Source organism: Talpa occidentalis, unplaced genomic scaffold (genome assembly GCF_014898055.3).
Source record: "Talpa occidentalis isolate TD23 unplaced genomic scaffold, MPIMG_talOcc4v2.1 talOcc4.3, whole genome shotgun sequence".
In the NCBI taxonomy this organism is placed as follows: Eukaryota; Metazoa; Chordata; class Mammalia; order Eulipotyphla; family Talpidae; genus Talpa; species Talpa occidentalis.
Window position 1 is genome coordinate 115,615,849 of NW_023603184.1, and position 24,335 is coordinate 115,640,183.

Consider the following 24,335-nt stretch of genomic DNA (forward strand, 5'->3'; position numbering starts at 1 on the left):
TTTTTTTTTTTTTTATAGAGGCATGTTTTATTTACTTATTTATTTATTTATTATATTTGTTTGTTTGTTTTGTTTATACATGCACTGGGTACAGTCAGAAGCGCGGGAGGGTGAGAGAATTCACCAGAGCCAGAGTGGGGAGCAGAGCAGGCAGAAGGACTGAAGTACACTGCTGAGGGGAGCAGCGGGCGGCAGAAGAGGTCTGCGCACCATGTGGGATCCTCCTCCGGTGGCCGGGGAACAGCCGGGGATCGAACCGGCGCCGCAGAGGCCGCGGGCAGCTTCGCAACCCAGCGCTCAACCGCTGCGCCACCGCCTCCCGTGCTTCTGACTGTACCCAGTGCATGTATAAACAAAACAATCGAACAAATAAATAAATAAATAAATGAAACATGCCTCTATTAAAAAAAAATAAATAAATAAATAAAAGCTATTACAGGACCTAGTGGCGAAGGAGTTAAGTCTCAGCACTAGCTCAGCAGACCTCTCCTATCTTGCCCCCTACGGCCCTCAGCAGTCTATTCCAGCTGACCTGCCTGTTCTGCTCTCCACTCTGTCTCCGGTGAATCCTCTCACCACCCCCCACATTTCTGGCTATATCCCAGCTCTTGTATACGTAAATATAACTAAATATTTTTAAAAAATAAAAGCTATTACAATTTTTTAAAACCTTTTAAGACAATACTAAAAAACACATGCAATTTCTTATAAATTTTATATACTAAACTGCCAAGTTGAAATTTGAAAAAGGCAATGGACATAAACATGGAAATGAATAGAATTATTCAGTTACTACCTACATCTTGGGTGGTCAACATTTATAAATTAAATCTACAATGTTTGATTCTCTCTGTACAGGCAAGTATCAAATATGTTCCAAGTGTTCTATTGGGACACAGTCAATTTATCATGTTTACCCAGATTATATATACTTCAAAATCATATGAAATCTTATAAATTCTAGTAAAAATAAAACATTGCTTGCTTTATTAATAATGTCCTCTATTAAGAGCCCTTCCCTCACATTCTACTCTCTACTTTTACTTTATCACATTGCAGTGAAAGTTTAGTGTTTAGGAACATCATGCTAAGAAACTTCAAAAGGAATCTGCAGTTTTCCAATTATGTTACTTGGGTCCTAGGACTCAGAAGAGCTGCATTAGTTTGGGGCTGCCTGCTCGCTCACTGCTCTACCACTTTTAATTAATTCTGGATTCCATAAATAGCACATGACTACATCCCCCTTTATAAAATATTTGCATATAAAGTAGGATCACAACCTTAAATCCCAGTTTTACCTCTGTTCCCAGAGAAACACAATAATTTGGTATATAACCATTCAGATTCTTTCCATATATATTTGTAAACATATTTGAATACATGTATGGATATTTATCTGAAATATGTATTTTTATATACATGTATATACCCATATATAAGATTCAAACTCTATACCATGCCCTGCCAAGACTCTAACATAATATAACCCAACCTACCTCTCTGACTTTATTTCCTGTTTTTCCCAATCTCCTCCTACTAGCCACAGGACATCCATGCCACTCTTCCAAATTTCCAACTCTTTGCAATTTCAATTGATATAATTTTAAAGTGAAGACATACTAGGGAAGACCATCGCCTGACCCCTAACTGCCTTTTCTCTACAGAAATCTGCAAAGCCCAGAGGATTTGCTCTTCCCCTAGCAACAGCTGAAATAGGAAGAATGAAAACTGGCAGCCAATTGAAGTTAATCAGAATTCTAAGGGCTATCAAGTAAAAAGTAGAAAAGTATGTTAGAGCAGAAAAGTATGTTGGATAAGATCCTCACTCTTAGTTATTTAAACTAACGCAGTGAACGGACTGCTGAGAGTTGATGACAGCCGATGAAGTTTAAAAGTCATTTGAAATTGGCGCTCTCATCCACTATTAATGGGAAATGCACTATTGGTGTAATCTCTATAGAAAATGATATGGAGATTCCTTAAGAAAATGAAAATGGAAATTCTACATGATCCAGCAATACCTGTGCCAGGTATTTACCCAAAGAATATGAAAACACTAATAAACTATACACTTCTGTGTTCATATAAGTACCACAATTGCCAAATCATGGAACCAACCATAGAACCCATCACCAGATGACTAGATAAAGAAATTGTGAAATATATACTCAATGGACTACTACTCAGCTATTATTTCGAGAAAAAATGATGGACTTTTACATGATTATGTCAGATGAAATAATTCAGAAAATGAAAGAGAAGATATTGGATGGTTTCACTTATCTTTGGAATATAAATAACAAAAAATAGACACTGGCAAATTACAGCAAAAAAAATCATAGTGAAAAATTTACTGGTTACTAGAGGGAACAGGGGGAGGCAGTAAGATAAAGGAGAAGAACGTGAGGTTTGGTGGAGGGTGAGTGAAGCATGTGCACATATGGAGGAGTGAAAATGTAACCTCAAAGTTATAGTGACATGCTAATGAGTAACAAATTCAGAAAAAAATTGTAAGTTTAAAAAATTGAAAAAAAAAGTTGCAAAGTCAACTGAGCAGCAAACCGTGACAGTTTAAACAACACACTCAGAAAGGCACACAACGGGTGATATGACTAATGGTTACACAGAGACTTGGATTTAAATTCTATTCAGAGAATGAATAAGCTACTGCCCAGAATGAACACTGCTTCACAGTATCAGAGTCTTCTCTCACCATCATTCAGGATTATAGTTGGTGCTTTGAAATAAATATAATTTTTGTTAGAAATACAGGACTTTCATCACACATTATTTCACTATGGTATGAAAATTTAATATTATAATAAAATAGTTTCATATTGTGATCTGGGATCACATGTATTAGATAAGCAGTCAGATTAGCAGGCTCCACAGTAAAAACAAAGGCTTTCTTTTATGCTTCTCACATTAATACAAATATATTCACAGGCAAGTATTTTTATCAGTATGTATTAGTATACTGATTATATAATATCGATGTACAGAGACCACCACATAATGTTTTTTTAACCCTGCTATTAGATATGTATAATACATGTTCTTTTAGAACAAAAATTACATTCAATGGAAACAAATAGCTGAATGAAAAATACATATTAACATTCAAACATTCTTAGGGTATTGTTTTTACTTTAAATTAAAAAAGGAAAAGGGGCCTCCCCTGGTGGCGCAGCGGTTGAGTGCTGGGCTGTGAAGCTGACCACAGCCTCTGCAGTGCCGGTTCGATCCCCGGCTGCCGGGCGAGGGTCCCACATGGTGCTCAGACCTCTCTTGCCGCCTGCTGCTCCCCTCAGCAGTGTATTTCGTCAGTCTGCCTGTTCTGCAACCTGCTCTGGCTTTGGTGAATTCTCTCACCCTCCCGCACTTCTGACTGTACCCAGTGCTTGTATAAATGAATAAATATTTTAAAAAATACTTAAAAAAAAAAAAGGAAAAGAAATATGAATTCTGGTACATAATAAAACAAATTTAATTTTTAAAAACATATACCTCCTGGATTCATACTCAAGGTTTTTACCTCAAAGAGAACATTCCCTCAATATATACATATTTATGAATTTTATGTATTTTTATATATAAATACATATATATATACACACACACACATACGTGCCTTACCGGAATATGAAATGTCTTTATATTTAATGAAAGTTAAAAGTTCTAAGAGACCACTGCCTTATTTCACAAACAAGGATTTTCATAACAGGTATACTCAATCTCATTTACCAAGGATTCCATTAACTCCAAAATGTGCTAACTAATATTCATATTAACATATTAACTAGCACCCCAAAATCTACTCTCCAGTTACTTTTTTTTTTAAAGAGGCATGTATTTTTTATTTATTTGTGTGTTTATTTGTTTGTTTGTTTGTTTATACATGCACTGGGTACAGTCAGAAGCGCAGGAGGGTGAGAGAATTCACCAGAGCCAGAGCGGGGAGCAGAGCAGGCAGAAGGACCTAAGTACACTGCTGAGGGGAGCAGCGGGCGGCAGGAGAGGTCCGCGCGCCATGTGGGACCCTCCTCCTGTGGCCGGGGAGCAGCTGGGGATTGAACCGGTGCCACAGAGGCCGCGGGGAGCTTCGCAACCCAGAGCTCAACCGCTGCGCCACCGGGGAGGCCCTCCAGTTACTTTTTGATATAAACCTAAGTGCCAAGAGATGGAAACTCACCTTATGGTAGAAGGTGGCCCAGGAATAGGCAATTGCTTTGTGTGATTTTTGTATTTCCTTAAAATACACACAAGACAATTCTTTTTCATAGTATAGCAACTGAGCAAAGCACTTTTCCCCTAGGAGGCCAATGCTTATATATGTACTGACACTACCCTACCTTTCCTTGCCTAGGAAAAGGCTGCATATGAACCAATATGACTTCTGCATTTTACCAATATTTCTCCCAAAAACTGATTTTTACCAATCACTTGTGTGCTAATAATGCATGTTACAAACACATACACTATAGTGCACCCTGTACACTTTCAACCACAGTGTTCTGTTCTTCCTAGAGTTGTTTTTCTAAAACACAAATCTATTCAAATTATCTCCCCCCAGTAAAAGCACTCAAAATGGCTCTCTCTATACATCTCAAGATAAATACTTAAAATGTCTCATATAAGAGTAGTTGCTTACCTCTCTGCCCTCTGTTCTTCATACTTCAAAATCTAGGCCTAAACTTTCCTCAAATATACATTCTCTCAAATATGCATCTCATTCTCACACATCACCTTCTCCTTCACATACTGTCCATCTAACTGCATCAATCCTTTACACACTCACTCCAACCATATTGCATTCCTCAACTACTCCTAAAATGTTCTTCCCTTCCTCTTAAGTCTCAAATACAACTTTTTCTTTAAGTATTAAATTTAACTAATTCAGTAAAGTTGCAGGATACAAAATGAATACACAAAAATCAACTGAATTTCATTACAATAACGTTTGGGAAGAGAAATTAAGAAGACAATCTTGTTTACAATTAAAAAAATAAAATGCTTAGGAGTAAATTTAACATAAAATATCCACATTGAAAACTGAAGAAGAAACAAATTTTAAGATAGTCCATGCTCGTGAATTGGAAGGATAAGTACCATTAAAATGTCCATACTACCCAACACAGTCTATGGATTAAAGGCAATTAATATCAAAATTCCAATGGCATTTTTTTTTACAGAAATAGAACACTCTAAAATAATGTGAAGCCACAAAAGACTGCAAATAGCCAAAGCAATCTTGAGAAAGAACAAAGCTATAGGCATTACATATCTTGGTTTCAAAGGATATTACAAAGTTATACTAATCAAAACAGACACATGTATCAATGAAACAGAGTCTGGAAATAAAGTCACATGTACATGGTCAATTTTTGACAAAGGAACTAAGAATAAACAATGGGGAAAGGATAGTCCCTTCAATGCATGATGCTGGGAAAACTGGATATCCATTTAAAAAACAAAACCAAATAAAAAAAATTGAACCTTTCTATCTTACACTTACACCAACACCAATATCAATTCAAAATAGATCAAAGACGAATATAAAAATTGAAATTGTAAAACGCCCACAAGAATATATAGGGGGATAAAATATAACCCTTTGGTAATGATTTTTTTGGGTGTGGCATCAAAAGCAAAAATAAACAAATGGATTACATCAAACTAAAAAACCTCTGCACAGCAAAGGAAACTATCAACAGAATGAAAAGGCAAACTGCAGAATGGGAGAAAATATTCCCAACCATACATCCAATAAGAGGTTAATATCCAAAATGTACAAGGAATTCATATAACTAAATGACCAAAAAAAAAACCCAGATTTTAAAATGGAAAAAAAAAAGGACCTGCAAAGATATTCTTCCAAAGAAACACACAAAATGACCGATAGGTATATATGAAAAGATATTCAACATCACGATCACAAAGGAATTGCAAAGCCTAAAACTTTTCAGGATGTCTATTATCAAAAAAGACAGAAGACAACAAAAGCTGGGAATGTAGAGAAAAGGAAAACCTTATATAGTGTTGGTGGGAATGCAAACTGGTATAGTTTTAAAACAGTATTTCTCAAGAATTAAAAAAAAAGAAGTGATGTGTGACTCATATATCATTATACTGAAAAGTTATCTGTACTCCTGTGTTCACTAGAGCATTATTTGCAAAAGTTAAGATATCAAAACAACCTAGTATCTATTAACAGATGACTGAAGAAAATGTGACCACACACACAGAGGTTTATTATTTGGCCTTAAAAGGAGGAAATTCTGTCCTCCGCAACAATATGGATAAACCTGAAGGGCATTATACTAATTGAAATAAGCCAGTCAGGGAAAGACAAATAGTGTATGGTACCACTTAATATATGGGAGCCAGAAAAAAAGTGTAATTCACAGAAACAGAACAAATAGTGGTTTCCAAGGGGCTGAAGGAAGCGATGAATAGGGGGAGGTTAGTAAAAGGGTACAACCTTTCAGTTATAAGATGAGTAAGATCTGAGAAGAGACTTCTTTCACAATGAATTCATATGTCAAATCATTAAGTTGTATACTTCAGATATTACAATTTTACTTGTAAATTATATTTCAAAAAAGTTGGAGAAAACAATGTAACATTAGACATTACATATAAACATGATTATAATTCTATCATAACAATGTTTCCATTCACTGTATAAAGGCTGGCAATTCTATAATCATTCACTTTTATATGTGTATATCTCTCTATATATATTTATATAGCTAAGCTACTCAATTAGTTCTTTTTGTTGAAAGAACATTACTGGGCCTCCCCGGTGGCGCAGCGGTTGAGCGCTGGGTTGCGAGGTTGCCCGCAGCCTCTGCGGCGCCGGTTCAATCCCCAGCTGCTCCCTGGCCACAGGAGGAGGGTCCCACATGGTGCGCAGACCTCTCCTGCCGCCCGCTGCTCCCCTCAGCAGTGTGCTTCGGTCCTTCTGCCTGCTCTGCTCCCCGCTCTGGCTCTGGTGAATTCTCTCACCCTCCCGCGCTTCTGACTGTACCCAGTGCTTGTATAAATAAATAAAATGAATTAAAAAAAAGAATGAATAAATAAATCTTTAAAAAAAAAAAAAAGAACATTACTGATGAATTATGTGCAAGAGTAAATAAATGATCAACACACCCTTCCTAGCTTTATTGCAAGAAAAAAACATTCTTTGGTGGACAGAGCATAGCCTTTACAATTGAAGTCTCAAGCACAGACAACTGAAATGGCAAAATGTAAATATAGCATTTGTTCCCAGGCTTGTTAATGACTGCGTATTTTATCTTTTGAAATCTTTTCAGTTGTTTTGTCATATAAAAATGGCATGGCCCATGAATGTGTCAGTGTTTCCATTTGTACAATGTAAACACATTAGAGTATCAGAATAATTACTTAAAAAATCAAGAAATATAAATAATGTGTATGGGGGGAGAGAAGCAGAGTACCAATGTAAACTGAACTCAAAAGTTTCTCTAAAAGTCTTATGTAACTTAATAATCTCATCCCCTTTTTCATAAGATTCTATAAGAAAAGATTCCATTCTTGGATTCTAATAACTAAATGCACTAAAGAAAAACCTAGCATTTTATTACAAAACGCTATCTTAAAAAGTCATCTATTCAACTGTCATTAATAGCAGCAAAACCAGGGAGGGTGAGAGAATTCACCAGAGCCAGAGCAGGGAACAGAACAGGCAGACTGATGAAATACACTGCTGAGGGGAGCAGCGGGCGGCAGGAGAGGTCTGCGTGCCATGTGGGACCCTCGCTGGCGGCCAGGGATCGAACCGGCGCTGCAGAGGCTACAGGCAGCTTCACAGCCCAGTGCTCAACCACTGCGCCGCCAGGGGAGACCCCAGAACAACTTTTAAAACTGAAAAAAGGAGTACCTGTTATGTCTTATAGACCTTTGCAACACATTAATATAATTCAATCTTTGAGAAATGTAAAGTTTTTTGTAAGGAAAAAAACCCAGTCTCAATAGCATTAATCAGTGATTGAAGCTAATATGATTCAGGGGCCACCCTGGTGGCACAAGGGGTTAAGATGCAACCTATGAAGTTATTCACAGCCATTGCAGCACAAGTTCGATCCCCGGCCAGGGAGATACTCACATGGCGCAGCAGACCTCTCTTGTCTCGCCCACTTCTCCCCTCAGCAGTGTGCTTCAGTCAGTCTGCCTATTCTGCTCTTCACTCTGTCTCTGGTGAATCCTCTCACCCCCCACACTTCTGGCCAGTACCCCAGTTCTCGTATGAATAAATAAAAAAATTTTTTAAAGGTTTAAAAAAAAGCTAATATGATTCAGTAGTTCCCATTTAATAGAGCACTAATCAACTTTCCATGTAAATGGAAAAGTCATTTGGACCGTGTGCTTCCCTTTCCCATTATATCTGAACATAGGTCCTGGTGGTCATAAAAGGAGAATAATAATACTTGAAGCTGGTCTCAAGGGCTTGTAATTACTCAAGAGAGTGCAGGCTAGTTTCAAAGAAGGCTGGGGGGAAAAAAGTCATTTGGATATTGTATATGCTCATTAAAAGTTCTATATTCGGGCCTCCCCGGTGGCGCAGTGGTTGAGCGCTGGGTTGCGAAGCTGCCCGCGGCCTCTGCGGCGCCGGTTCGATCCCCGGCTGCTCCCCGGTCACCGGAGGAGGGTCCCACATGGTGCGCAGAGCTCTCCTGCCGCCCACTGCTCCCCTCAGCAGTGTACTTCGGTCCTTCTGCCTGTTCTGCTCCCTGCTCTGGCTCTGGTGAATTCTCTCACCCTCCCGCGCTTCTGACTGTACCCAGTGCATGTATAAACAAACAAACTAAATAAATAAATAAATAAAGCATGCCTCTATTTAAAAAAAAAAAAAAAAAAGTTCTATATTCATTAGAACATATCTCTTTCATCAAGAAAAAGCCAAAACTAGCAAGCTGACTCTAGAACTGGGGCATATTAGCAAAGGAGGGGGGTAGGCAAAACAGTGATGGGATGAACACAAGGGAATATGGTGATGGTTCACAGGTGATATGGTGGCGGGAGAACTATGGGAACTACAATGATGTAAGAAAAATTTAGTAAGAAAAGAAACTATGGATGCTTTGGTGGTGGGTTTGGTGTGGCAACATGCATCTGATGAGGTGTGAGCCTATTCAGCTAGATCATACACTGTATTGTAAACCAATGTTATCTCAATAATTTTTAAAGAAAAAAGCATACCCCTTTCTAAGGTATGCCTTAAAACTTTTAATTTACCATTACAGACCACAAAACCCTTCTGCTATCAGCATCTTAAAAACAATTTGAGAAACACAAAAAGAGTCTCACAATACATTCATGTTTTGACTAGGTTTGGAGAAGCTAACTTTGTTTCTGTTGCAAAATGCATTGGAAAGAAACAAAAGGAAAAAGGGAGGGAGTTAACTAGAAAGGGTAGGAAAAAAGAAAATTAAAATTTCTTCAAATCCAATTCATTTGGGGAGAAAAAAGTGAATGGTGTTATAGGTAGAATAAAACTTCTAAGACTTTTCTGTTCTATATCAACTAAAAATTATAACTTTAAAAACAAATTTCCCTTCTTGAGAAAATTACTTCAGATGGCTTAAATGAAGGTAAAAGATCAAAATCTTTGCTTCTTAGGAAACATAATAAACTATTCCTTCAAATCACTATTCATAAAAAATTGTCTCTTCACAACCTTACATAATTTTGATCAGCAAAGTGGAAAGTCACTTAAATATTATTTTAGTCTATTCAAAATTATTGAGCAAATGTTTGATATTCTGAAATCTGAAACACAGAACTTAACCATCCCCTCTACGAAATGCTGTGCTACTCTAAGGTGGATAATGAGCTGCAAAACTCCCATTTTCCTTGCTGGAAAATAACAGGAAAAGATCTTTAACGAAGGGGGGAGAGGAGGGAAATCAAGCTCCGTGGCGCCATCTTTTGGATTATTCTGGTTTTCTTATAATTCTTCTACTATCTTTACAAGAAACTATTGATCAGAATCAAAATACGGGTACAATTACTAATTATACATATTTTCTAAAGCCATAAATGCCTTACCTAACTTTCAGAGTTCGATAGTAAGATTTTAAATGATTAAACATTTTTGTACAATATTGAAATTCTACTGAAAAATACAGGTCTTTTGAATAACCAACTGTGTCCTCAACACCTACTGTAGTGGTTCCAAAATGAGATGTCCCACCATTACCAGCATCATCGATATCACTTGGGAACTTATAAGAATTGCAACTTGGAGGCCACCAGCCAGACTGACAAAACAGGAATTGGGGGAGGGAGGAAGAATCTACATTTTTACAAGCCCTTTACAGGCCCAAGTGATTGTGATACAAGGTAATGTGGAAAAACCTTTGTCTTAGGAGAATTCTAAAAGGTAACACTGAGCCACATACTATTTAGAAATCTCTAGTACATTAGCAGTTTCAAACAGCTTCAGATTGGTATTGTAACAGGGTGGTCCCCAGGAAAGGGGGAAGTTCCAGGTTCCCTGCCCCACCCAAGGGAGGGTGGAGCTGAGCAGGAAGAGAAGAAGCTGCAGAAGAGACTGAGGAAGGAAGCAGGATGGAGCCAGGAGACCTGGAGGAGGCGCATGGAGCCTAGAGACACGTGAAGAAACTGCGCTTGTCTTTTGGTCGTAGACTGGGTGACACAGATGTGGGTGAGACCCGTGGGGAGGTGACAATGGCAGTTTTTATCTTGATGTTAATTTTGCTCTTTTCCTTCCGGGCTTATCTGGTTGTTTGTGACCCTTTGCTGTGGGTCCCCACTGGAAGATGCTTTAGACTTGTTACAGGCTTTGGGACCTTGTTCTGGGCCGATCCCATATGGATGAACTTTTACCCACGAGGGGATGGGTAACTTTGGGTGCTTCATTTAGAAACTAGACTCTTTGCCTTACCTGTGTTGTTTCCTAGTTTAATTAAAGTTCCTTCCCATTAAAGTCTCCTATGTTTTGTGTTGATGCGGCGGATGGCAGAACCCATTTAGAATAGGCAGGTTTGCGGGGTTTGGGCTGCCCCTCTCCCTGTCCTATAACAGTATCACCAGGGAGTTTTAAAAATGTAGGGGTTCCACTCTAATGATCTGACTTAATGGTTTTCTGGGAGGTGAGTAAAGCCTGGACACCAGAATTTTTAAAAAGACTCCCAAGTAATTCTAAAATGCAGTCAAGATTGAGAGTCATTGATCTAGAGGATTATTTATTATTATATTATTATTATTATTATAAAAGCTAGAGTCCACTAAGAGTTTTAGATTTAACAAAATTTGTTAATGAGATATGAAAAAAGTTCTCAAAACCAAGATACATACAAAGCTCTCATTACAAATAAAAGAGCCTGTTCACTTCCAGTCTGTACATTTTATTATTTCAAGGGTTATACGTTTCTTTAAAGCAGAATTGTTTCAATACATAATTTATTAAATGTACTATGTGTTCCTAGTTTTTATGGTAAGGTTCTTTTTAAAAAGACATGATAGTCCTTGCTCTTACAGACCATCAATATTGCTTGAGGAGATAAGGCCTATTTCATAATAAATATGAAGTATAAACCCCAAATTTGGAGTACAAGTTCAATGTGCTGAGTCAACGGAAGAGGGAGTCTCATCTAACCACAGTAGTATTTAAGATTGCCAAATAATAGGGTAGAATTTCAGTCTTTATGGATATGGGTACATTAGTGGATATAGGGATGTAGGCAAGCTGATGGGAGAAAAAACAGGGGTTTTTTTAGAGGAACCACAAATCACAAAAATAGACAACTATTTTCTCAATTCCCTCAAAGATGGTATATAACTGGTTCCACTCTAAAAAACGCAGGATAGAAACAGGACAGAAGTTTATTCAATACATACAATGGATGCCCTGGGGCAATGGTGCTCACAATTAACATGACTTAGATTCACAGGGAGATTTGTTATAAAACAGACTGCTGGGTCCACCTCTAGAGTCTGGTTCTGCAGTAGGGCCCAAGAATACTATTTCTAAAAATTTCCCAACTGCTCCTGATACTACTGGTGCAGGGATAACATCTTGCAAAACATTGCCTTAGGGCACTAAAACTTAACTATCTGGTGATTTTCTGGTTAAGAAAGGGTAGTGATATAAAATATATTTTCTTTTCATTTTGAAAGTCATTCTACTCTAAAAGTCATTCTACTCTAAAAGTCATTCTACAAGAATAGAAAATACAGAAACCAGAAATAAATAGCATTACCCTTACCCCCTCTATTCAATACAACATTATCTTGGTCTATTTTTCTTCTCCTTAGGGTATTGTTGGCTGTAACGTACTTAGGAAGGCACATATGTAAACACTGTACCAACTTAAACATGTCAAAGGGGCCAAAAGACATGACCAATTCCTTCAGATGTGATATGGTGGGTGAAAGTTGTTCCTTCAGACTCCTATGAAAAGGTGGAAGTTTTGCCCAATGACTGTACCAAAGAGTAGTTCATCAATTCTTTCATATCGAAAACAGTCTTGTGTTATTTGAGTGATCTTTTGGGCAACCAGATTAAATGTTTATTGAAATATTTTCAACAATAGTAAGTCAGCAACCTATTTTCCAAGCCCTTTTATTTCTAAGAATATTTGTCTTTTACATGTACTAAATGGCAACTTGGTTAGTCAGAAAACTCCCGGTTTAGAACTTCATTTCACAACTTCCTCAATTCACTGACTTCTGGTACTTAGTATAACAAAGTCTGAAGATAGAATCATTTGTTTTCCTTTGTATATGACCTATTTTCACCAATTGTCCCTTCACCCCTCACTTCTTGGCTTGAATATTTGCAGTATTTTTTTTTCTAAAAGCTTCTAGTTAAAGAAAAAACTTATGTGAGCTTTAGCTAGGTGTGGGTATCTTTTCACTGACTGTATATAGAATGCTGTTTCTATTAAGTATATACACCTCAGCTTTGAGAGTTTTTTGTTTTTAATAAAAGAAACTCATCACTTCTATTCCAGTTGATTGATTTACTTTGAATGGAATATTTATTATTCCTTTGTAGGGTTCCTAGTATCAATCTTTCACATTCATTACACCTCAATAAGTTTATTTTTATCCTTCAACTCCTAATCTATTGCCTTCTAAGTAGAAAAATCAACCCTGCTATTATATTTTAGTCTCCAATCACCCTTCATTATGTTTCCAGTTCCTCTTTTTATCTGATGACCCTTTATCTGAACTTGTCATCTACTTAGGAGTGTTTTCATATTTTAATGGGGCCATCCACATCTTTTTATATACTATTAAATATACCTGGTGTTCTGTTTTCATTTTGTCTTGATGCTTTTCATATTCATATGGCAATTCTTTCAAAGCTTCAGATTCTTAGCCTTCCTCTTTTTTCTACATTGTTTTCTCAGAAATTTCCTGCCATGTTAACAATTCCTTGACAAAAAGCACAATAAACTTGTGTTTAGTGCCTGACAACCAGCAGAAAGTATTAAACTGCCCTTCACATAACTTTTTAACCACATTGCTACCAGTAGAATACTTTCCAACAAATGATGTGTCATATTTAAACATTTCCTGGGGCCCAAGATGCTTCATCTAGTGTGGTTCTACTAGAAAAAGAGGAGGACTTCTCATATTCCCAGTGACAAATCCTTAAACCAACTGAATATGAAAAACTTTTGGAATTCCACTTTTTGGCCTCCTACTAGCTACCTAAATCCTTTTGAGACACAGGGCAAGCTAGAAATTAGGCAGTTTTAGGGACAGTGCAGGAGGGGACCTCTGAAGAATTTAGGAAGGCTTCAGAGATAAGGACAACCAAAGGAATGTAACCCATTCCACTGGGAAAAACAAACATCCCAGGACCACGGACAATGTTAACAATGGTCCTGGTTTTCTTCAGGTGATAAAGATAAAGTGTAGAGATGCTCACCCAGAGGACTGGGCCATAAAGATAAAGCAATAAGCATAACAAATGGGGAAAGACAGACTTGTTAGATAAGGAATGTGAAGATCCCCCAATCAGTAGCAAATTAAGTGAGACAGCCGAAAACTGACCAATCACAAAGAGACTGGTGGAGCTTTAGAATAATCATGGAAAGAAGGTATATATTCCCTGAGACACGACTCCACTTTGGCTTCCTTGCCCCTCCCAGGCCTGGTTCCCTGGCCTGGGAGTCCCACTTTATTTCTGTTCTTTTTCTCCTCAATAAACTTTTTCTTTCTATAAACAAACCTGCCTCTTCTCACTTGCTTACCTGAGCGTCTGCGAAGTTCCTGCTGCGGCTTCGTGAGACACCAACCCGTGGGGGTCTAGCAGCTGGGGCTCAGCATTGCCCCTGCAACCTGGGATCTGTTCCTGGCTGGGAGACTAGGCCTGACAATTCCGGTATCACTTTTACTGCCATGAAGACCCATTCTGATTTCACTTTTTCCGCCCCCTCACATAGGTATGGAGATGGTTTATTGTTGTTATTTGATTTCACTTTTTAAAGGCTTGTCTTTGTTATAATCAGTGACATAATTGCACTTTTTTTGCAATTATTTCAAAATTTTCTCCAATTCCAGATCAAGTTATTTAAGGCAAGTGATATTTTAGACTTCTTTGTAATAGCAAAGATTTAAAAATATTTGTCTACTGACAGAAATGCAGTGTCAGAATGACATGAAGAATTACTTTTATTAATGAGACATTTAGTGCAATAGGTGTAATTTAGGCAACCACGTCCACACTAACCATGGTCTAAAACTAAACATACCACTTTCTTTTCTGAGATTGTTGGAAGCAATCACTTTAATTATATGCAGAAAAGGAGCCATACGTTTTAAAAACAGAAGTTCAGTTGGTTAACTAAAGTTAAAATATGGGCCTCCCTGGTGGTGCAGCGGTTGAGCGCTGGGTTGCGAAGCTGCCCGCGGCCTCTGTGGCGCCGGTTTAATCCCCGGCTGCTCCCTGCCACCGGAGGAGGGTCCCACATGGCGCGCAGACCTCTCCTGCCGCCGGCTGCTCCCCTCAGCAGTGTACTTCGGTCCTTCTGCCTGCTCTGCTCCCCGCTCTGGTGAATTCTCTCACCCTCCCACGCTTCTGACTGTACCCAGTGCATGTATAATCAAACAAACAAATAAATAATAAATAAATAATACATGCCTCTTTTAAAAAAAAAATAACATATAATATTAAGAACATAGTCTCTCAATAACAAAGAGAAACCCCACCAACTGTGAGAACATTTTTGCACACAACACTAATGATAAAGGACTGATCACAAAAATCTGCAAGAGCTGATGAGACTCAACAACAACAAAGAAAATAATCCCATCAAAAAATGGGCAGAAGAGCTAAAAAGAAACTTCTCTGAAGAGGAAATGCAAATGGCCAACAGGCATATGAAAAAATGTTCAACATCACTTGTCATCAGGGAAATGCAAATCAAAACTACCATGAGATACCATCTTACACCAGTGAGAATGGCACATATTAAAAAAACTAGCAACAACAAGTGTTGGCGAGGGTGTGGAGAAAAAGGAACTCTTCTGCACTGTTGGTGGGAGTGCAAACTGGTCCAACCACTATGGAGAGCTGTGTGGAGATTTCTGGACCTACTAAACATAGAGCTTCCATATGATCCAGCAATTCCACTCCTAGGTATTTACCCAAAGGACACAGAAACATCAATTCCAAAGAACAACTGCACCCCTATGTTTATAGCAGCACTGTTTACAATAGCTAACCTTTGGAAACAGCCCAAATGCCCAAAAATAGATGACTGGATTAAGAAGATGTGGTACATATATACCATGGAATATTACTCAGCATTCACAAAAGATAAACACATGCAATTTGCAGCAACATGGATGGCGCTGGAAGGGATCATGCTCAGTGAAATAAGCCAAAAAGAAAAAGAAAAATACCGGATGGTCTCACTCATAACAGGAATCTAGAAAACTTAAATAAGGGACCAGAAAAATGAATAACTATAAGAAAGCGAAAATCAAAATCAACAAAAAAACTATGAACCAGAGACACTTTTTGGGGGGTGAGGGGCGGGAGGGGAAGGATTGGGGTCAGAATGGGGGGGTTGCAATTGTATGGGGAATATAAAAATAAAATTATTAAAAAAAAAAAAAAAGAAGCTCTTAAAAAAAAATAAAATCAAATCAAAACTGTACAATGTAAAAAAAAAAAATAAAGTTTGAAAGAACATAAAAAAAAAAAAGAACATAGTCTCTTAGGCTGAAATAGTCTAAATGTGCTATGAACAAAAATTATACACCAAATCTGCAAGGATCCAAAACCCAGACATGACTTTGTTTCAATGACTTCTATTATAGTACATTAATCATCTCACTTCCATTTAATAGTTATTATTTTTAATAAAAATTACATGTTGATGAGAGCCAAACAGGCTACTTACCCCACCCATTGTAATTCCATGAATAAGTGCAACATATGGTTTCTGGCAAGATTCTAAAAGAAATAAAGGCGTAATTAGTTAACAATATTCAAAATACAGTATATTCAAAGTACAGGGTGACAGCTTGGAGAAAACACTGAAGACAAGGATTAATGAGGATTGATGCTATTAATTAATAGTATCAAGAGACTCCTGTGATTCTATGGGAGAGAGTACCAGAAGTGTTACATTAAGATAGACTTTTCAAAGGATCTATAGAATTTGCTTTTTCCAAAGATCAATTTTTTCTAGGAAAAATTAATAAGAAATCTCAAAATAAATTAAATGCATGGTTTGTAAAATACGATACTTTTAATCACTCAATACATATTATCTGATTAACTGCTACCACCTAATACACACCTTTTCAACTATAGATACATATATTTCAGATATAAAACATCAGAAGCTAATTTGACTCTGTCAAATTCCTTACTGACTAAAATGTCATTACAATGTATAGAAATTTTACAATGTATAGAAATATGAAGGTTTTTTCTTTGTATATTAGCATATTATCAAATTCTTTTCAAACTGCTTAGAGGTTTTCTCCCACTCCTTTTATGAAAATATTCTGTCTTCACTAGCCAAAGGTAGCTGTTTCAATTAAACTAATTACTATAACATTAAATTTTAAATTCAGTTTCTTGGCCATAATTGTCACATTTCAGCCTTCGAGAGCCACATATGGCTAGTGGCTCTCATATCAGACAGCACGGATACAAAATACTTTCATCATCACAGAAAGTCTATTAGATAATGCTGGCATAAATATTAGAATAATAAAACATTCTCTAATAAATTTGACCCATGAAAAGCTAAAAGAACTGAGAGATGTTCATTCATTTTGCTTCAATGAGCTAAAGTGAGAAACATCCTCTAGGGGGAAAAAAGTAAACTTTCTTGTATATCTACATTCAAAACCAATCAGAAGAAATCTACACCTGCTGGAAACAAACTCAAATTTGAGTTATGACAAAAGAATCATTAACATCAGTGAGGAGGGGCCTCCCCGGTGGCACAGTGGTTAAGCGCTGGGTTGCGAAGCTGCCCACAGCCTCTGCAGCGCCGGTTTGATCCCTGGCTGCTCCCCGGCCACCAGAAGAGGGTCCCGCATGGCGCGCAGACCTCTCCTGCCGCCCGCTGCTCCCCTCAGCAGTGTACTTCGGTCCTTCTGCCTGCTCTACTCCCCGCTCTGGCTCTGGTGAATTCTCTCACCCTCCCCCGCTTCTGACTGTACCTAGTGCTTGTATAAATAAATAAATAAATAAATAAATAAATAAATAAATCTTTAAAAATAAAAAATTGTTTTCTAAAAAAAAAAAAAAAAACATCAGTGAAGAAGGCACAAACCTGTTGATAACAGGTAATATCTGTTTCCTAGCCGGAAAATAGATGTCACAAGGAAAAAAATTTAAGTAACATTAAAGAGTTTCTGAAATTTACATTTAACTGTCTGATTTATGTACCATTCTGTAAGTTTTTAACAATAGGGAATATATGTTCTATAGTATTCAATTTTATGAATATGCCTTACCTTACTTTTCATTTCTACATTAATGGATAGAAAGAAATGTAAAGGAAGAAAATATTCAAAACATTACAAGAAAATACAAGAGACTGTCTTAAGAGCAGAAATCAAAAAGGAAAATGAACATATTTCACCTCAAATTAAAAATTTGCATATAATAGGGCCTCCCCGGTGGCGCAGCAGTTGAGCGCTGGGTTGCGAAGCTGCCCGCAGCCTCCGCAGCGCTGGTTCGATCCCCGGCTGCAGTGCGAGGGTCCCACATGGCGCGCAGACCTCTCCTGCCGCCCGCTGCTCCCCTCAGCAGTGTACTTCGGTCTTTCTGCCTATTCTGCTCCCTGCTCCGGCTCTGGTGAATTCTCTCACCCTCCTGCACTTCTGACTGTACCCAGTGCTTGTATAAATAAATAAATAAATAAATCTTTTTTAAAAAAAAAAAAAAAATTTGCATATAATAAAAGATAACAAAGTCGCAAACTGAGAGAAGTGTTACCTGTAACAAGTATAATCTATAAAAGCTAAGGGTTCAGAACTCATAAAAATTACAAATTAAGAAAAAAGACATGATTCAGTAGAAAGGCAGACAAGGATGAAAGCGGAAAAGAAAATCTAAGTGATTAACATAAAAACATCTTCCACAATGCCATTCCAGGATATACAAATTAAAGCCACCTTAGGATATTATTACATGCAAAGTTTAACAAAAAATGATGGAAAGTATAGAAAAGAAAATCTGACTCTTTAGGAAAAAATCTGGAAACAAAATGAACATGGATAAACTCTACTACCCATAGTCTTCTACTATTATTTATAGAGAAATGTTTCCACTCGGGCACTCAGGGGCACATATAAGGCCAATCTGTATTAATAAAAATTTGAAATAATCTAAAATATCCATTAATGTAAAATAGATAAGTAATGTATAGCATATTCCTAATATTGAATACTACAGAACATACATTCCCTGTTGTTAAAAAACCTTATAGAATGGTATATACAGTTACATAAATTTCAGAAACACAAAGTAATACTGTTTTTGTTCTTAAATATATAATAAAAATTAAAAATATGGCCTAAGAGAATAACTATTCAGAGAATAATTTTCTACAGAAAAAGGAAACGCAATGAGGAAGCAAAAATGAACTGAATTGTAACTTAAAAAAACAGAATACTTAGAATACTTGTAGTATTCTATTTCTTTTAAATATTTCCAGTTTTACTGAGACACAATTGACATAAACACTGCATTAGTCCAAAGTACACATGACTTATGTATACACTGTGAAATAATTACTACATCTACCACCTCACACAGTGAAATTTTTCCCTTTGTAATGAGAACTTCTAAAATCTACTCTTAGTAACTTTCAAATATACAGTATTGTTACTTATTATAACCATGTGGTATATTACAGTCCCAAAACTTATTTGTCTTGTAACTGGAAGTGTTTACCTTTTGACCATCATCACCCATTTCCATTTAAGTAAATTTTAAAACAAGCAAAAACAAAATATTGATGGGCTAGTGGCAGCACAGTTATTTATTGTATTATTCTCCATAATTCTGAAACACATACTTCAATTAATAAAAGTCCTGTTTCACTTCCAGTGAAACCTGGAATGTTGATTATAAGAAAATTTTCATTCCAGAGTTCTCTAGAATTAAGTAATGTTTCATTTTATATAGAAAACTGGGACCTTACTTGTTCAAGTAAGTGTCATATGATCAGAATTTCATGCTAATATATTAATTTTATGACAAAAAGTAGTTAGGTATAGCCTACTAAAATAATAGTGTGAATTGTTCTGGAATAAGCAGTCAGAATAGTTTAATCAACCTTATGCCTGGTATGTAATATATGAAAGATTAGAATACCTATATATTACATTTTTAACAATTCATATTGTGTAGCTTATTTCTTGATTCCATTTTCAAAGCTCTCAACAGAGCACACATACCAATGGCATTGTTCAGCTGATACTCTTCTCTGAAGAAATCTTGAGCTAACTTCTGTTTTGCCTTCCCAGCTTCTGAGACAGCTAAAAAGATAAAAGAAAGAAAATTAAAGACCAGAGGGAAACTGGTATTTATTAAAGTTTGGAAGTTGCCATGTTTCACACACAGCCCAGTATCTGCAGTCCAATTCAAAAGTTTAAGGCAACAATCCCTACTAAGTACTTCTTACAAAGTGTCATATTTAAATCAGAAATTTATATTGCCACAAAATCCATTTTCTTTTGACAAACTTCCAATCAAATAAGTAAACATCTATTGGATATACGTTGCCTGTGGTAATATATCTTAACACAAAGCACATCACTCACATACACACACACACACAATGTGTATACACACAGTGTTACAGAGTATACCATCTAGTTAAATACTTCTGCCACATTCATTTCACAGGAAAACATTTCTTTAATATCTACTAGATACCACACACTGTTGTAGGTGTTGCAATAACAAGACACCAAGATGACTGGCGTGGAGTTCAGGTAAATAAGAAAGACTACTAAAACACACTCTTGTGCTATGCCCACTGTAAGGATGGAGCCCTGTGAGGCTGAGAGGGGTAGTTAAAAGAGGATTTTCCTGAGTCAAGTTCGACTAAGAGGTAGGGAAAAGGTCCAGTTAGAGGAAGGAAACAAAGGCACAAAAGCAGGAAACAAAAGCAGAAACAAGAAATAAGTACCCTTAAAAGACTAAAAGAGAACAGCAAAGGTGAAACCAGAAGTAAATAGGGTAGAAATATCTTTACTAATATCAACAGAAATGTAACTTCTCAAAGACAGTGCTGCAACACTCATGCCTTTCCTGTCTTTAAGTCTTATGAGAATAATCTACTAAAATACAAATCATAAGTATTACAAATACACATTGCTTCTTTTATGATTACTAACTACATAAAAATTCTTTTTTTCTTCATAAAATTTATTGACTGCTTCATAATTTTTACATTAACTCTACAACTGTGATTTATTTTCTCTCAAACTGTTTGAAATGTTGACTTTTCCTGGTTTTGAAAAAAAAAAAAAAAGACCTACTGCCTAGTTTGTCATTCTGAAGCTTTCATTGATATGTGTCCCCCCCAATCCCTCTTCACTTGCCTTTTACTCAGATCATTACTTAACAATTCTAAAAGGAAAGGAGAGCAAGTTGTGTTGCCCATGAAATGAAGTTCTTTTACCTTAAAATTCTTACATTTTCTTTTAATCTTATTCTCAGCTAATTCTTACTCTAAGCAATTACTTTCATATAAGTTAAAATTCAAAAATGTTCATAATATTTAAAAAATTTGAGTGCTCACTTACTACCTTAGGCTATGACCTTTAAACTACGAATTTCCTGGTATTGCCCCATTGCATTATACATGTACACTAGAATTCTATAAATTATGACTGTATTTCCAAACATCAATATACAGATAGGCCTGTGTGCAGAATATAATTCACAGTCAGAAGAAGCTAAAACCAATACATAAAGTTCCATCCATATGTCAACTGACAAGATCATATGCCCAACTCCAGAGGAAAGTTAAATTACAGGCTGAAAAACACTTTAAATATATTCATATTGTGGGCAAAAGAATAAATCAGACTACTCAGTCAAAAAATTAACTTCACCTTTGAAACTCAGTTTTACCAAGTTTACTTTAAATTTAATAGGTATTTGAAATGATGGGTTGAATCAAATTTCTTCCTATTTCATGTAAAGGTTTTCCATAAACATAAATTTAAATTGATCCACCAAAATATTACGGTGTTAACACAATACACAAAAAAATGAATACACAAAATAAGAACACTAGGAAAAAATCATGCCTGGATTCTACCAATTCCATGAGATATACAAAATACAAGCATAGTTTTTAGTAGGTATAATATACTGACAACTAGTGGTAACAATGAATATATTACTGGTCGTCAGAACAAACATTTCTTCTCCCTTTTATCTTTAATACTTAAATAACTATGGGTTCACCTACACAAGAAAGGTAAGGGTAATTAGTTTTTATTATCTTAGCATATTTATTTAAATGCAATAGGGTAAATGCCATAATTAAGAACATGGTTATTTTGGGATTATAATCAGTGGGAAAGCATAAGAAAAATCATGGACATGTGAGCATATGCCATATTTAGAGAATGATGTCATCCAACAAGGCCAGATGGTCAGGTTATGTGACAAAGTACTCAGTACCAGCTATTTTAAATAAAAAGTAGATTCTAGTAGTCTAACTGGACATTCTGTTTATGAAGAGTCATGGAAAGAGACAAAATGTCTGAGTTTCAGGAGGGCATACATGTAGCTAATAAAAAAAAAAAAAGGAAAGAAACTTTAATTTTTCCCAATTTTTTTCTTAATATAACTATAAAAAGTCAATTTAACTCCATAACTAAAACCTAAAACAATAAAGCAAATTACAATGCAATACAAACATTTGTTAATATTTTACCATTCTGTTAGGAAATAAAACCTTTAGGTGAAGGGCAAAAGAATGTTTTTACCTTTGATATCACCACCAGCACAGAAAGCCTTTCCTCCAGTTCCCTTTATAATGATCAGGAAAGTTCCAGGATCTTGTTCCCATTTCTAGCCAAATATAAAAAAAGGTGGTATAAGCACATGATGAATACAAACTCATTACAGATATATCCATATGGAAAGATACATATATATGTGTATGTGTGTATGTGTATACAGTTTACTATGGGTATATATAAAGTATAAGCTTTATAAAGCATACCTAGAAGAATGGATCCCAACTTCATTTTCTTTTCTGACATAAATTAAACGCTATTCCAAAGTTGTGAGATAAGTATCTTTTTTTAAAAAAAAAAGATTTATTTATTTATTTATACAAGCACTGGGTACAGTCAGAAGCGCGGGAGGGTGAGAGAATTCACCAGAGCCAGAGCGGGGAGCAGAGCAGGCAGAAGGACCGAGGTACACTGCTGAGGGGAGCAGTGGGCGGCAGGAGAGGTCTGCGCGCCATGTGGGACCCTCCTCCGGTGGCCGGGGAGCAGCCGGGGATAGAATTGGCGCTGCAGAAGCTGCGGGTCGCAGCCCAGCGCTCAACCGCTGCGCCACCGGAGAGGTCCAAGATAAGTATCTTTTGCAATCCAAATTTTATGATGGCATATGAAATCCTTCCCAAGATAACTTTGAGACCAAGGGGGTAAAATACAGACTAAGTAATGTCATGTTACATATATTTATAAATCTGGGGAACACATCAGCCCAAAGCCCATTAGTAAAGCAATCATCTTTCTAGTAGGGTGATGCAGGGTTCTGTCCTCCTGACAAATCTGTAATTAACAGAGTGAAGCTGCTCACACTAATCAAAGCTGCAAGTGATCTGGGGTTGGTAATGACATCCGATAAATAGGATGAACTAATCAAGAGCTGACAGAAATTCAGAAAACTAGAATGACAAATTAAAAATCAGTTAACCAGAGATTAAAAAAAAAATTAATAGGCGTGCTATAAATTCTGTACAAAATGAAGCTATACTGATGTGGTTGCCCAAAAGGCTGATGGGATACAGGGCTTCATTAACAGTGTTCCAACAAAGACATTTTTTTTTTCACCTACTGTAATCTGGAATGCTTTCCTTATTTTCTATCAAACAGACATATTACAAGGTATCTCCAACAGATAAAACAAAGTGGAAAAGGCTCATAAAATGAAGTATTAAGAAGTGGTGACCAAGGGGAGAATTTTTTTTTCTTTTTAATTAATTTATTTATTTATACAAGCACTGGGTACAGTAAGAAGTGCGGGAGGGTGAGAGAATTCACCAGAGCCAGAGCAGGGAGCAGAACAGGCAGACGGATGAAGTACACTGCTGAGGGGAGCAGCGGGCGGCAGGAGAGGTCTGCGTGCCATGTGGGACCCTCCTCCAGTGGCCGGGGAGCAGCCAGGGATCGAACCGGCACTGCAGAGGCTGCGGGCAGCTTCGCAACCCAGCGCTCAACCGCTGCGCCACCGGGGAGGCCCCAAGGGGAGAATTATTAATTGCTCAATAACTATGTCACCAACCATATTAGGTACAATGACTCATTTATTTTTCATAACAATCCAATGAAATACTAGCATTTCAAAGTGAGGCACAGAGAGACTAACTTCCCTCTCAGCACAGTTTAATAAATAGAAATCCCAAACACAGTCTGACTTTTAAATCATGCTTTTCCACTATACCATGCAGTTCACTCATAAATGTGAACTTCTCTGAAAGCTGGCCAAGCAATTCAACCTCAATTATCTTCAAATCAAAAAGGTATCATGAAAAAGCAGATTAGATTTGTATGCTCATGCCCAAATAGGCAGAACTAGTATCACTGATTAAAATGTC

General features: G+C 36.8%; 1 protein-coding gene and 1 non-coding gene across 3 annotated transcripts in view; one reads left to right on the forward strand and one right to left on the reverse strand.

Moving 5' to 3' along the window:
* Positions 1-24,335, reverse strand: part of HIBCH (3-hydroxyisobutyryl-CoA hydrolase) — a 181,766-nt gene that overhangs the window by 19,601 nt on the left and 137,830 nt on the right. For both annotated transcript variants that reach the window (XM_054699943.1, XM_037523710.2), the window contains exons 4-6: positions 22,489-22,573; positions 19,936-20,016; positions 16,410-16,462 (exon numbers count right to left, since the gene is read on the reverse strand). In XM_054699943.1, the coding sequence (XP_054555918.1) occupies positions 16,410-16,462; positions 19,936-20,016; positions 22,489-22,573 (219 nt within the window). The remainder of the gene's footprint in view (positions 1-16,409; positions 16,463-19,935; positions 20,017-22,488; positions 22,574-24,335) is intronic.
* LOC119256450 (small nucleolar RNA SNORA61) lies at positions 8,381-8,511 on the forward strand. Its single transcript, XR_005127780.1, has one exon. It is a non-coding gene; the product is annotated as a small nucleolar RNA SNORA61 (small nucleolar RNA).